At 45.8% G+C, this 15,990-nt stretch overlaps 1 protein-coding gene across 3 annotated transcripts in view; it reads right to left on the bottom strand.

Moving 5' to 3' along the window:
• Positions 1-15,990, bottom strand: part of VAT1L (vesicle amine transport 1 like) — a 149,281-nt gene that overhangs the window by 33,643 nt on the left and 99,648 nt on the right. The window contains exon 8 of one of the 3 annotated variants that reach the window (XM_032613708.1): positions 10,539-11,153. The exons of the other annotated variants lie outside the window; for them this stretch is intronic. Coding sequence (XP_032469599.1) covers positions 11,133-11,153 — 21 coding nt within the window. The 3' untranslated portion in view covers positions 10,539-11,132. Of the gene's footprint in view, positions 1-10,538; positions 11,154-15,990 lie in introns of those variants that run through there. 3 annotated transcript variants of the gene reach the window in all.

The following is a 15,990-nucleotide window of genomic DNA, read 5'->3' as shown; positions in this document are numbered from 1 at the left end:
GTCTTCTCAGATAATTTGCATAACCTCTAAGGGCTTCCTGAACTATACAGTGGGGGTAATTACACCCGTACCTCACGTCATCTTGTGAGCATGAAAGCGCCTGGTAGGGGTGCGGGTGGCCTTTGCTTCATTGTGTAAGGGGTCTCCATCCCACCAGAGTTCCCTTCTGATTCCCTATCTGCTGCCCTTCCCGTTCTGAAAATGTCAGTGGTTTGAGATATGCTGACTGCTTGGGAAAATGGGGCTCTTTTCTTCCATCTGAAATTTACTTTTATATTTTAAGTGTTCTCTGGAACACATCCATGATTTGCTAGAGCTGAGAATTGCTAAGGCCTTTATTTATGAAGTATTAAACACTGACAGAAATTCAGCATGTCTTGAAACTCCTTAGGGAATAATACAAATAGATGGCCTTAAAAACGCATGCACAGAGTGATCGTGTAACTCCGGTTTCTACCAAAGTAGAAAAAATGTTGCTGACCCTTCCCGCACTCATGATCCCTGTCTGGAAGAGAGTGCCCCATTGTCGAGGTGGCCCTGAGCCAAGCAACTAATTATCAAAGGGGAGGGAAGGGGATTTCTGGAGACAAAGAAGGATGTCATATTCCATCCATCCAGAGAATTTAGAGCTCAAATAAAAAGCAAAGTAAGTCAGTACCGTGCAGCTTAAAAGTAACAGAGTATCCTCGTGCAGCAACCTGGAAAGTTCCACTCATTAAAAAAAAAATTCTTAACTTTTCTGACTCCTCTGTCAATCAGTATAAGACGTTTTGTGCAATTGGTTTTATAATTGATTTTGGTGACTAATATCCAACAAGTTATTTAAGAGGGACTTGCTTTCAAATCTTATTCCCTTGATCATAACTATTTCTTTACACGTTGCCATGATGGGGAGAGTGAGGTACAAATGCTTTAAGGGGAAAAGGTTGGATGTAATACCCAAGATTTTCCAGGTTTCCGAGATGTCAGTTATGGAACATTTGTACGTGACTTTTGCCTCACACGTAACGTGGTGTTACAGAAAGTCTCAGCACTCGATAGATGAGCTTTTAGAAGCTGAGAGACAACCTCTCTCCATCCCTGAGTCCTGTCTCATCCATGTTGGAATAATAATAAGAGAGAAATACTAGCAGTGACAGCAGTGGGATGAGTGAGCAGTGAGTTTTCGTAAGTGCTGAGTACTGTACTAGGCGATTATATAGCTTTTGTCATTGAGAATTATCTGACATTTATTCTTCAGAAAGGAGGCTGGTGACCAGACACATGATGGTTTCCCTGGCATCTCAAGTGTAACAAATGGTCCAGAGTCAGGGCTCACTGTCTTCAAGCCTTCACAAAGGGAGGCCAGCTCTGTGGTCTCTGACTGGACTCAGCATTAAAATGGCTTTGCCAATAAGTCCTGCTGTGACAGTGTTCCACTTGAGCCAAACAAGCACCAGAGATACGAAAATTTACACTCCATTATTCTGACAATGCAAAGAAGAGGCATCTCATTGTAAAGGGAAGGATTGAACTAGAGGTCAAAGGACTTTTGATTTTCATGAACAAAGGGAGTCAGAACCATCGGTCAGAAATGCTAAGAATTTGAAAAGAATTTTGAAAACTTGGTGGCTGGCAATTTTATTTTCTGAACTGCAGATCAGGACAGATGGCCTGATGTGAATTTGTGGGTATATCTAGGGCAACCGCAGGGAGACAGCACAGATTTGTGGCAAAGAGCGCAGCCTCTGGAGATGGACTCACTGGTTTTGATCCTGGTTCTACCTCTTACTAGCTGTTCGACCTTCATCACGTTATTGAACTTTGCTGAGCCTCAATTTCTCCATCTGTAAAATGGGAACAATAGCAAAACTCGCTATATGCAAAGCCCACCAAACCGTGTGATGGGTACTAAGTTCTCAATAAATAAATAAGACATTCCTAAGCAGACAGGTAGAATATGTAAATGTATAAAGGACTTCACAACACTGGAGAGAGTGTTTGGTTGATCTCTAACTTCAGGGGCGGCCATGTTGGAGTGACCTACAGAGGCAGAGTCCCTTTCCAGGTCACACGTAGAGGTAGAGTTACCTCCACAGAGGAGACTGCAGCAACAATGAGACAGGGCTGTGTCTCTGGGATGAAAACAAAGGCTCAGCCTGAGCTATAGTCTGGGAAATTGCACAGTCAGAGAAGCCATTGGGCGTGAGGGGAGGAGGGGCTGGGGAGGGCTGTGAAGCCAACTTTAGTTTCTATTCTGAGATACTTAAAAAAAATCTGGCCACATTTCCATGCGCTTAATCAGACACCACATCTCTGAGTGTTCTATTTTTTTTCCATTATTTTTTTATGATGAATCATTGGCAGGAAAGGATCAAATGAACACATACCGTTGATCATCAAAGGACCAAATAAAGCATCTAGTCAATTTCATGGTCAAGGACTTTCAAAGAAAGAGGTGGATGAGGGAATTAAAGAAAGATGATGCTTCCGGCTTTTTATGTTGTTTTAAAGATTTCTCAAAGGGCACTGTCTTGTGATCCAGCAATGACTCCCTAAGTCCACAATCTATTTTATTCTTTCAATTTCCTCTAGTTTCTCCTCTAGACTTTACATCATTCACAGTGATGGGGAAAAGACAAAATTGATTTTAGGAAGGGAAGCTGTGAAAAATGGTATGGGTTAGTCTCATCTCCTGCTGAGTTCATTTTATTAAATGAAGCAGAGAAAACACCAGAACCTGGGAAGCTGAAATGGTCCCTTTTTCTTAGATTAGTTCTGGGCAGAGAAGAGTAGCATTTACTGAATGAAGCGCTCTGCAGATATGGACCCCTTTAATCCCCTCAACAAGCCTTTACATTAAGGGGTCTGAGCCTGACTTTCTCAAGAGCTCAAGCATCTTGGTCAAGTTCAAATAATAACTATTTGATAAAGCTGGGATCAAATTCACACTTGTCAGATTCAAATAAACATAAGAGGCAGACAGTGCTGTAACCAGGGCTACGACCAGGGTAAGTCAAGATTTAAGGAGGAACTCATGCTCAAGGCTGTATGTACATGAACCCGAGACAGAGTGACCATCTCCTTAACTTTTGCACCCTGAGTGCCTCATCGGCCCCACCCCAGCCCATCCACCGAGTTATCAGCATTGACTGATGGTGGTAGGGGGAGCGCGTGCGGGCAAATGGGCTACTAACCTAAGGACCTCCTAAGAACTGGACACTGGGCCAGGAGCTTTATGTACATAAAGGACCACCCATCCCCTCACAGGCCTCGGAATATTTACCTTCAGTGTAAATGATGAGATAGAAACAACTGTATGTACCAGAATTCCTCTTCCAGCAAGAGGGCAATATATTTGCAAAGAAATCCTTTAATAAAAGAAAAGGGACAGAGAACGAGTTGGCCTTCTCCCTGGTCCAGAGCTTAGGTGTTTGCTTATACCAAGTCCAAAGGGGTAAAAACAAATTACTCTGCCAGCCAGAGGGAGAAGAATGTGACAGTCTCGGGAAGGAGGTTGAGGGGAGATGGAAAGAAGGGGGAATCGGGTGGTGGCTTAGAGGCTGAGGGTTCTTGCCCTTTGATATGATTCCTACCCCCATCCTCAAATGCCCCCGAATTGCAAGCAAATTTGCTAAAGTTCAAAATGCTTCACCTGTGTGTGATGGGGCAGTGCGGGGGATGGCGGGCGTATTATGGGACTCAGCGAAGGTGCTGAGTTGATGCCTGCGTGATCCCAGGTGAAACAGAGACCCTGCCCATAGTCACAAGGAAGACCACCGGATCCTAAGCCCCAGGAAACAGCCAGTATTGAAGGAAGAGTTTCAGACTTTGCCGGACCACAGGGCTGGCGGGGGGTCTGAGTCAGTACACCTGGTTACGGGGAAGAGGGGCCCCCAGCGGACATCTGTCTTATGTACAAATGGAGACAATGAGGATCAGAGAGGTTGAGTCAAGTGCTCAATACCCCACAGCTGGTCATAGGGTGGGCGCCAGCCTCTGGTGTCAGTTTCTTAGCCGCATAAATGGACATCCTCACCCGTGCTGAGAAAAGGGAAGGTGGGAGGGGGGGCCAAACCAGGAGGGAGACATCAGGGCTGGTGGCGAGAGGGCCAGCTTGACCAACAAGCCCAGAGCAGGCCAGCATGTGGCCACTAAGCTCAGAGTAGCTGCCCTGGACAGTTTTCTTCGCAGTCATTTTTTTTTTTTCTCAGTGAATGCAGTGTGTTTTCAGAAGCTGCGTCCCCAACTTGGGTAGAATCTTAGAGCATAAAGGGGCCTTGGGGCTTCCCTGGTGGCGCAGTGGTTGAGAGTCCGCCTGCCGATGCAGGAGACACGGGTTCGTGCCCCGGTCCGGGAAGATCCCACATGCCGCGGAGCGGCTGGGCCTGTGAGCCATGGCCGCTGAGCCTGCGTGTCCGGAGCCTGTGCTCCGCAACGGGAGAGGCCACAACGGTGAGAGGTCCGCGTATTGCAAAAAAAAACCTTCCCATCCGCCTCATTTTACACATCGGGACATTGAGGCCCAGAGGAGAAAGCCTTGTGACCAGGCAGGAAGCTTGCTTCTGAAAAATGCCAAAGGAATTCTACAGAACAGAGAGCAGAGAAGGCCTGGCAAGTGAGGAAGTCTGCTTGATTTTGATAAAATTAATCCTCCCAGGGAAAGGATTTGCAGACCTGATTCTGGGCCCCTGAGGTGCTCCTTTTGGTTGGTGCTCTCAGCCCCCCAGCCAGTCCCCGACTCCCTGCCGGCTGTGAGACTTCCAGCTGCCCCTTCACCACAGAACTGCCCTCTGGAAGCTGAGGTCCTGGGGGTCTTCAGGCCATGCTGCTGGGGGAAAGCATTGTGAGCTGGGGGAGCTTTCCAAAGCCCACATCTGTGACCAGACAGTGCTGGCTTTGAGAGGCCACCAGGTCTGGTGCGGCGTTCTCAAGAGCGCATGTAGAAATCACTCAAGATCCGAACTGATAGATCTGGGCGGGGGGGGCCCGGGAATCTGCATTGCAAAGCTCCCAGGAATTCCAGCTCAGGTGGTTCACAGACCACACTTTGAAGGGCACTGGTACCATGCAAACTGGATGGGCTGGGAGGCCGGATAAAGCTAGGTTGACATCCTGGCTCTGCCTCATCGTAGCTACATAGCTACGGGGCGGGAGCAAGGGGGCTTGGTCCCTCTGTGCTAAATTAGGCATCTACTACTGCTGCTGCTGCTTCCTCTTCCCCTATCCCTTCTCCGCCTCTTCCTCCCCCTTCCCCCCCCTTCATCTTTCTGATCCAACTGGAAATCCAAGTTTATTGAAAGAATTCCAGCCACAGAAAGATAAGAGGCTGCCGACTGTGCTTAAGCTTCCTCACCCATCGCACAGGAAGTGTTTCTGGAAGTTGAATGAGAATTTCGAAAAAGTGCCTAACAGTGCCTGGCACACAGTAGGCACTTCATAAACGTGAACACCCTTCTCCCTCTTGGCCCCTATTTGAGAGACTGAATCCCTTCCTGCTTCTCCCACATAATGATGGTCCCTGCTGGCAGAGGCCACATCACCACCCTCTTGATGACACTCCCAGCTGTGACAAGCCTCCAGCAGCTGCCTGTCTTTTCATCCTAAGGAATGAATCGCCTCTCATTCTGAGGCCAAGGTGGAAGAATGTTCCCTTGCAGCCATTAAAAAGCAGCGGCATTTCTAACAATGGCCCGGTCTCTCTTTGTTCAGTTGAAACCTGTCTAGCTCAGCTGCCTTGATGGAACTGGCCTTGGTAATTACTATAATTCTGTGGCTCTGAGAAGCTCAGCTTGAAGACTGTGCCTTTTAATTCCCAGACATGATAAGAGCCATGTGTATTTCACATACACAAACACACACAAAGAGTTATTCTTTTTAGCAAATACAGCGTTCCACACGCTTGAATTTTCTAGATAGTCACGACTTGTGTCAGTAGATGCTAATCTAAAAAAAAAGGTTTCTCTAAAGTGTCCAAGATTCCCTAATTATTATTTATTCAGTTAGGATTTGAGGGGACTTAGAAAAATGCATATGCCTGAAAGTCTCAAAGTGATCAAATTAGGACAAAGGGAAAATATTAATACAGAGATAAAATTAAGTTGGGGTAAGATGAGCAGGTAAAAAACAGAGAAAAGGGCCTGTACAGGTTTACAGGACAGCCCACATCCAGCTCCCACAGACACTGTAAGACTGAAACATAATTCATTACAGGATTTGTGGTCCCCAGAAGATCAGAGCCAACCAGTTTCTTAAGAGAAACACAGGTCTGTCTCCCACTGGATGTATTTCTCCCATATGTCCTCGTAAAGGGGAATCTGTGGAATGGATCAAGTTCTTCTAACACCCCTTTGAGATATACAGTGGAATTTCTTCTTATTGCGATATCTCTGGGTACAAGATAGGAAAGTGTTTTCGGGCTCTGACTTGCTCCAACCAGAGAAGAGTAGAAAGCCCATCACCGCTTGCTTCCCTCCCAAGTCCCATGACACACATTATCACCTCTAAGTAATAGCCTTTCTTTTTTCTAAGATAAGATTTGGCCTCAGAATCCTTCCTAACACAGATTTTCAGGTAGCTACTGGCAACCCACTGAAATTGACATATAAAATAAAAATTTATTTGCCACTGCTGATCTAAAAGGATGGATATTTGCGTTAACTTCTGATGGATTCACTATGTGTGTGTATGTGTGTATACACACTATATATACATACATTCATATATACACATATTATATACATGCAGTACATACAAAGAAGATACTCAGTCTTCTGAGGACCAAATACACACATTTGGAAAAAGTATTCAGTCATCTTAGAAGATACAATACAAGGCCATCATTATGATTATCAGGTAATGTGTTCAACTATAAGTCACTGGGGATTTTCAAGCACTAACGAGGTATCTGGAGTTACTTTGTTCTTACTATAAATGGCAGCTGTGTTTGGGGGAGAACTTTGGACCGCTTTTTGCAGGTCTACTCTGCTCTTTCCTGCCCCATTGCTGGGCTACTGGCTATCACTCTGGCAGTTAAGAGGACCTGCCTCCATCAGTTTCCTCCAGCTTTTCAAACTTCAGATCCCACAATAGACCAAGATGTGTAGCGGTTAGAACTGTGTGAAAACTAAAAGTCCCCAGGAGGTGAACTAGGTCTTGCCTGATGAGGCATATGCTTTTTTTTTTTTTTTTTTTTTTTTGCAGTACGTGGCCCTCTCACCGTTGCAGAGCACAGGCTCCGGACGCACAGGCTCAGCGGCCATGGCTCACGGGCCCAGCCCCTCCGTGGCATGTGGGACCTTCCCGGACCGGGGCACGAACCCGCGTCCCCTGCGTCGGCAGGCGGGCTCCCAACCACTGCACCACCAGGGAAGCCCGAGGCATATGCTTTTGACACCTCTGTGTGGTCCCAACAGTGACCACTTTGCCCTTTCTTCTGGACTTGCGGCTGTATCCAGATATGGTTGCTTTTTAGATAAATGACATATGTTGAGCCTGTCTTAATAGTTCCAGGTATTTCTTGCTTTCTGAACTCTCACTCTGCACACCCAAGAGCCAAGGAGACTTCGCTAGTAAGGGATATTTTATAATGCCTTTCTCTTTCCCTGTCACAATGGTCTTTCCTCTTTTTCACGTGGAGGCTCACTTTAGCTCATACTACCTAAGAGCTGTCACTTGAGGAAACGGGATTTGAGAAGGCGGTTCACACCCCCCAAGAACACTCACGTAGCCCCAGCCTGTGAAGCAGGGAACGGGGATGTTCTAGGGGGCCACATATCTGCACCTTGAATTAATTTTAAACTGCCTGCCTGGCAACGCCATTGCTGAACACTTCTCACCCCAGCTCCAGACTCTATTTCTGTTAATTAGAGAATGTTTTGTTGCAGCTAATCAGCCCAGCATCCTTTCTAATCAAAACAACCTTCTGGGGCTTCCCTGGTGGCGCAGTGCTTGAGAGTCCGCCTGCCGATGCAGGGGACGCGGGTTCGTGCCCCAGTTCGGGAAGATCCCACATGCCACGGAGCGGCTGGGCCGGTGAGCCACGGCCGCTGAGCCTGCGCGTCCGGAGCCTGTGCTCCGCAACGGGAGAGGCCACAACAGTGAGAGGCCCGCGTACCGCAAAAAACAAACAAACAAAAAAAAACAAACAAAAAAAAAAACCAACATTCTGGTCTAGGTACAACACCCATCTCCGAAGGGCCTGGTTAGGTTTGCAAATCGGGAAGCACACATTCATTCGTCTGGAAGCTCTAAGAGGACTTTTCGCTAGTGGCTGGTTGGTTTCAGTGCTCTTTCCCGTCCCCATTGGCACAGCCTGTACTGTGAAAGGAGATATGGATACCTCAGCATCGTTTATCTAGCCAAGTGTCTCTTAAATAAACAAGAAGGTAGATAGGAACTTAAATTTAAACTAATAGCCATGCTAGACACACACACACACACACACACACACACACACACAACCACACACAGAGCAAGAGAGTGAGAGAGCACACACTTATTGCACTGAGCAAACATTTACTGGGAGCCTGTCCTGGGCCAGATATTCTGCTATAAATTCGAACCCAGAGACGACTAAAGGAAGATTCCTGCTCCAAGAAGCTCAAAGTTGGAGACAAGCAAAGTGGGAATTATGTAGAGTGTGGTGAGAGGTAAGACAGAGGAAACCCAGGGGGTCCTGGGAGCATGGTGCTGGGATGGTTGGCTCTTGTTGGGGAGCAAACAAGGAAGGTTCCCTGGAGGAGGTGATGTTTGGTTTGCGTCTGAAAGAATTCCTGATAGAACAGGATTTTCTTTCTCTTCTTGTGCCCTTCCTCCTTACCCCTCCTCATCTGCGGGTGGTGTGTGTGTGTGTGTGCGTGTGTGTGTGTGTGTGTGTGTGTGTGTGTGTGTGTGTGTTGTGGGTGGTGTGGCCTCTGGATAAGAGAGTAGAAAGAAACAGGCACCTTATTAGAATAGTAACATGTTGAATTTGTATTCTGGGGAGGGTGTCAATGTCAGTAAGAGGAAATGTGGATGACCCTTTTGTAGGCTGTGCAAGGCAACATGCCTCTTTGACAACTCAGCAGGGTGGAGACTTGGGTGATATGCAGGGCTGCTACTCCAGGATGGAGCCAGGACCCTGTAGGGTATCAGGGGAGGATAATGACCCAGGAGACTGTGGGGTGGACAGAAGACAAGGAAGCACTGGAGGTCATACCAAGTAGACCATTTACGGAATGAAAGTTCAAGGCACCTTGTTCGCCGTCCTGTGGGAGGCACACTTATGGTCAGCTTGGGAGGGTGGACACACGTCCTCTCCATTTTAAGCCTGTATTTTCAGGGATGGAACTGGATGTTGAGAAACAATCGGAAGAGGAGGTTTTCCATCCTCCCCACAGCTCCGGTCGCCCAAGTGCACCATGGGTAGCACCTAAACTCCCAGCAGGCATCTGGCCCTGACATTCTCGTGTTGGCCACAGGAGAGCGGGGATCAAGGGAACAGAGGCAGGGAGACAGGTGGCCAATGAAGTGGTCTGTCTGAGGGAAAATGGCAGGTGGGATGATAGCAGTGGCGGTAGGAGTGAAGAGAAAGTACTAGATTCAAGAGAAGTGTAGAGGGAAGAATGGACCAAATACGTGTTTGCATAGGTGTCTGCGGAGATGGAAAGATTTCCCCCATGGCCACTTGTGTGGATGGTAGTACCATTAACTGGGATACAATGAGAAAAACATTTCCAAGTGTCTGAATCAGCAACAAGCTTCCTGGACTCACTGTATCACCTTTTCCTGGCCTCTGAGACAACATAGAATAAACAGCTTGCTGGGCCAGCTGCTGTGGGCTCAGCGAGAGAACCTTCCAGCTTCTTCAGCCAATTAGCAAATTCCTTAATGCTTCCACTTTGCATCCCCGAAACTCCCCGTTCACATGCTTACTGGGCCATGAAATTCTTCAAAGTGTGTCTTTTTGATCGAAAAGATTCAGGCTTCTGTCTCTGCTCTTTATTTATTTCCCTGCCTTCTTGGGCGGCAAATAATTGATCATCTCCTAGGATGATGGGAAGGGGTTGCCTGTTGATCTAGAACTTCAGGGTCTGGCTTCAGTTGATTTCCATTCCTGCAGCTCCCCCAAGTATGAAAATGGGATGTCTGGGAATTCAGAATCCTTGCAACCCACATGTCTCCCACTCAAAGGCAGAACAAATCACATACTTTCCTCATTACTCCTTTGTGTACTTCTGTAATAATGTCTCCTAAATTCTAAGAAATCCATTGGAACCAAAAAAGTAAGGCAGCAGAGTAGAAAGACCCTTAGATTAGGGAAAAAGGATCTGAATCCCCCTCCACCCTATAGCAATCTTTTTGAGCCTCAGTTTTCTCATATCTAGCCTTATAAACTGCCTATTAATGGAAACTGCAAACAAAGCAAAACATAAAGAAAACACGGTTAAGTCTCTGAGCTGGATTGAAAAGTGCCCTCTTTGCAATGCAATGATTTCAAGTTGAACAGGGGTCTTTGGGACTGCCTTGGGATGAATGTCATTATCACTGTTAAATCTGCAGTGGGACCCACCCGAGTTCCGTTAGCAATTTTTATTATCCAATATTACAGATGATACGGTTAAAGGAAATACTTTAATCAAAGGTAATACCTCTGAAATTATAAAGCACAGATATGCCTTTCCCCATAATAGCTGTATCTTAGCGCTCAAGATGATTTACCCCTCCCTTTTTCATCTCATTCAATTTTTCTCCCCTTCTGATTCCGCCTCCCATCTTAACACTTACTAGAAGATGAGCCTGGATTTCCTCTAACCACTTCCTTTTTTTCCCTCTCATCCTCCTTCCAAATTGGCCCTCAGTTAATGAAGTGAGGCTTCCAAGGCGACTCTTTGAGAGTTGGGTTATTTTTCCGAGGCTCCATTAGGCCAAGGAGACAAATTACTCCAGATTATCTCTTATCTAAATCCTTCAAGTGCTGGTAGATGAATAATAAACTTTGGTTCACTGAAGTAATACACAGAGATGATTTTTTTATCAAAACAGCGTCTGTTAGAACTGCTGCTGCCCAGCTCTTAACGGTGATGACTAATGTCACCAGAAATGCCATCACCACGAATCAGAGGGCGCTCTCTGCAGAGGATGCCCACAACGAAGTGGAGAAATGGCAGGGGTCACTCTGAAGATATGCCTGCCTTTAAAAAAAAAGAACAAAATTCAATATGTCATAAGAAGCATCCCTGTAGGCATAGGTTAAAAAAAGGCAAACCTCTGCTAAAGGAGTTTTTCTTATTTCTTTCTTTGAAATTTCTACATGTGAAAACAATATTAAAATACCAATTTACAAACCTCCCTAACATGTATCTTTAATCCTCAGAACAACCTTATGGTGAACATAGGAATATACCCATTACACAGATGAGGAGGAGACAAGACCCTTCTGAGTTTCATAGACAGCAGCTAAGTGGCACCGAGTAAACTCTGATCTTCTGAACCCAAGCCCCTTCCATTTTTCTCTGTACCATGTTGTAGGAGTCACAGGGACCCTAACATAAGGAAAGTTCTTGGAGAGGCAGCATTTCCAAAATGCATCTTTGCTCAAAGACCCACAGTGTATCCCTATTGCTGGGTTCACCAAACCCAAACTGACTTCCGGGGTAGCAGACGCTGTGGCTGCACTGCTCTCGGCCCCTCATCCTTACTGATCCCACAGTGATGCTGGCCCATTTCTCTGTCCGAAGGCTTTCTCTCGCTGATGCTGCCTGCACAGAGGGCCAGAAGTGCCAGAGTATTAATGTCACCCACCCTCGGAACAGCTTTCAACTAACGACCGTTGTGAGTTGATGCTTAAATATTCCGATCCCCTCGTCCCTCGGGGGGATGACTGAGGTGGGCGTTTCCTATTACCTTGCAAAGTTCCCCCATGGGGTCAACCTCCAACCACCCACCGGTGTTGCTGGCTCGATATGGCACCATGCAGTGACTGGCTTTCCTTTCTGCTCTCCCTTTCCCACCTCTCCCACTGGCTGTTCTAGATCCCAAAGAAATATCTTGCTCTTGATCCCCTGTCTCAGGGTCTGCTTATGGCTTATGAGACCCTCCATGGGCTGCATCTCGTCTTTTCCACCCCCACTTGCTATTACTTCTCTGTCTGCTTGTCCACTCCCAGGGGCTTGGTCTTGCAATTGACAAAGTGATGAAACACCACCAGCATGTTCTTCCACCTCCAGGCCTTTGTTCACACTGTTTTCACCCCTGCTCTGCACTCTCATCTTCTATACGTCCTTCAAGGTGTTGCTCAAGTCCAGCTCCTCTGAGAAGTTGTCCCTGATGACCCAGGCCTTTTGAGACACTGCCCAACATTAAACAATGTACTCCTCTGTCATGTATCTTCTTGTCCCCTAATCCTTCTTTCATCCATGCCGTTGTTCTAACTACTAAATAGACTTTAAGTTCCTATGTAGGACCTTGCTCGCAGCTAGTGGTGTGCTGGTAAATGTTTAACAACCAACTCTGGAAAAACGTAGCCTATATCTACATATATACGTTTATTATAAACTTTACTGACATAAAGAATGTGTAGTCCCCAGTTTTTAAGTGATAATAAAAATGATTATTTATAAAATAATAATAAAACTGATAAATAAAATATGCATTACTCTTTGTTTATGAAGTCCATATAGTGAATTAAGTCCCATAGAACGCTTTCATTGGTTTTTGCCCACCTATGGTGGCCTATCTGTAGCCAACCTGTGGCCACAATTCAGTCAGGATTTGACAAATTGAGTTGTACCTTAATCCAATTACTCACTACCCAATATATTTGTTATTGATCCTGATATGTGATCTCTGATTAATCTCTCAGCTGTTTCTCACCCTCATACAAACTTGTGCTCAGTTGTCTGTAACCTCCTTCTGATTCAGCACTAGACATGACACATTTTAAAAGTTTAATCTGGATTATTCACATTTCCTCCATTCCTTTCTTAAGTTTGGACAATCAACAAAATGATAACTCAAGCTCTGATTTCTGTGGTGTAAATACTCCAACCAGGGCTGATTTTCAAGCTACACAAGTGATGTCACTGCAGGCAGTTAGGAAGCAATGCCTGCAGCACATCACCGTGGAGTACTTTCCCTGTACAGATAAAATAAATGTAAATAACCCCGAGAGCACTGACAATCGAAAGTAGTAAAATTAAGAAGTGATGAGTTTCAAGTATTTATTACCTTTGTCTACAATAGAATTTTTTTAATTGTAAGTTTATATACTTTAATATTTCATATAATAGTTTCGTTGATTGACCGGCTCACAGAATTCCTGAACATTTAACAATAGGCTCTTGTGAGCTGGTGGGAGCCAGTCCCAGCACACCACTGCAACTGTTTTGTAATTCAGATTGTCGAGTGTGGTCTGGGTGGCAGTCAAAGCTCTCTGAATACTTGCTGTGTGAGTGAGTGGCTTTAGCTTTCTAAAGGACAGATGACCAAAGAGCTTGAGGAAATGAGGCCACCATCAGACATCTCCTCAGTAAATGTTGCTGAACTGCTCAGGGCACCAAGCCAGAGGAGGGGAGGGTCTTGTCCCTGAGCTGATATTGGGGAGAAGGGTCAAGTAGTGGAAGCTGCCCATCACCTCTTGGTTCCTTCCTTCTTATAACCAAGTATCTTGGCTGATTAGCAGTGGATTCCCCTATTTTCTTCTCAACAGAGACACCGGGCTAACCAGAGGTATTATATGTCTGAGACTGAGGTTATGTTTCTCACTGTCAGTTAATAAACTGGCATTCTGGTTTGGACATCAGTCTTATTGGGTGGGTCAGGCTGGGTTAGACACTGGCTGGCCATTGCAAACCAGTTCTGGGGTCCTGTCCCATTGGATGATAGTAAACGAGCGCATGTAATAGTTACAAGCAAGGCTTTGGAGTCAGACTGTTTGGGTTCAGATGCCAACGATTAGCGATGTGCCCCTGGGAAAGTTACTCAGTTTCTCTAAGACTGTTTCATCATCTATAACATGGGGACAGTCACTGCACCTTATAATCTTGTAAGGATTCAGTGTGAAATTGCACGTAAAGCTCTTTGCACAATGTCTTGCAGATAGTATGTACTCAAATAATGTAAACTGATGATAATAGCAGTAATAGCCTAACAACTTTGGGAAATAGAAGTTCAACTAGTATTAATGAGGTTTCTTTAATGCAGGACTCCTAAAAGTCCTTAGGATCTCAGAATGCTTAGGGTATTCCTAAGAAGTGATACTGCATGCTCAGTTTCCAAAACCACTAGTATTTGCATTTGTGAAACTCCCTGAGATGCCCGTGTTTAACTTTTTCTGGAAATCTTTGAAATGTCCCTTCAGGAGAAAAGAGCAGCTGCTCTTCCTCAGCTTTTCCTTTTCCCTTTCCTTGAAGCAGAATTCTTATTCATGCCTGCATCTCAGATACAGGGAGAAGAGTGGAGATTTAGGGACCCTTGTTTTTCCTATGGGAAGAATTCATATGTTCGCGAAGAATATTCCAACTCAAACTGAATTTCACCTTAATGGTCCTTCTTGGTTTCCAAAAGACATCAGAAGAGGAATCTCCTAGGTCTGCCCTCTCCAGCAACTGGGTTGTTGACATATTCTTTTCTTTTTTTTTCTTTTTTTGCGGTACGCGGGCCTCTCACTGCTGTGGCCTCTCCCGTTGCGGAGCACAGGCTCCGGATGCGCAGGCCCAGCAGCCATGGCTCACGGGCCCAGCCGCTCCGCGGCATGTGGGATCTTCCCGGACCGGGGCACGAACCCATGTCCCCTGTATCGGCAGGTGGACTCTCAACCACTGCGCCACCAGGGAAGCCCTGTTGACATATTCTTGATATGGTTTCCAGTTGTATTCTTCCAAGAGCCTGAGGTGTTCCTGTAAGTGCCGCTCTCAGGAGGAAGGAGGGGAGGGTGAGCGGAGGCCTGGGCTGATGGGCAGAAGCAGCAGGCAGGCATGGAAAGATGCAGAGTCCCGGTGATGTGGGTTCAAATCCATCTCCTCCACTACACAAGCAGATGTGTAATCTTAGGCAAGTCACTGACTCTTTCTAAGCCTTTGTCTCCTGAACTGCCAAAGCTGGACTGGTTGTGAGTAGATTGCATGAGAAAATACAGGTAGAGTGCCCAATACTTAGTAGCTCAAGAAGTCTTTACAATTCTTTCTCGAAGAGAAGCGAGAAAAAGAATCACAGAAGGAGGTAAGGATTGGAGGTAATAGACAATTTCAGAATGAACTGTCATCACCTAGTTTAAAAAAAAGCCTCTCTAAAAAGAAGTGATTGTCTTAGTTTTCATGTCTTACTGTGTGACCTTGGACAAGTTACTTTACCTCCTCTGTGCCTCATTTTCCTTCCTGTGGAATAGCGATAAGTAATACCATCTACTTCCTGTGGTTATTGGGAGGATGAAATGAGGTACAGAGCACATAAAGAGCTTAGAATGGTGCCCAGTTGGTAGTATAGGCTCAAAGTGTGTTCGTCATCATCATCATCATTATTATATATTATTATTTTTTTAAATGTTTGTTTTATTTATTTTTTGGCTGCATTGGGTCTTACTTGCGGCATGCAGGGTCTTCTTTGAGGTGTGCAGGATCTTTCGCTGTGGCGCAGGTTCTTTGTTGTGGCACGCGGGCTTCTCTCTAGTTGTGCTGTGTGGGTTTTCTCTCTCTAGTTGTGGTGCACGGGGTCCAGAGTGTGTGGCTCTGTAGTTTGCGGCATGTGGGCTCTCTCATTGAGGTGTGCGAGCTCAGTAGTCGTGGCACATGGGCTTAGTTACCCTGCGGCATGTGGGATCTTAGTTCCCCGACCAGGGATCGAACCCACGTCCCCTGCATTGGAAGGCGGATTCTTTACCACTGGACCACCAAGGAAGTCCCTATTATTATTATTATTATTATTATTATTATTATTATTATTAGCATCCTTTGCCCAGCTCCTCCTGTTTGCCCTTTATTCTCTCTCAGCTCTACTTTCCTCTTCATCTTTTAAGCCATTAAAAGAGCATCA

This window comes from Phocoena sinus, chromosome 19 (genome assembly GCF_008692025.1).
Source record: "Phocoena sinus isolate mPhoSin1 chromosome 19, mPhoSin1.pri, whole genome shotgun sequence".
NCBI lineage: Eukaryota > Metazoa > Chordata > Mammalia > Artiodactyla > Phocoenidae > Phocoena > Phocoena sinus.
Note: the sequence above shows the minus strand (reverse complement) of the source record. Positions and strands in the feature narration are given on the sequence as shown.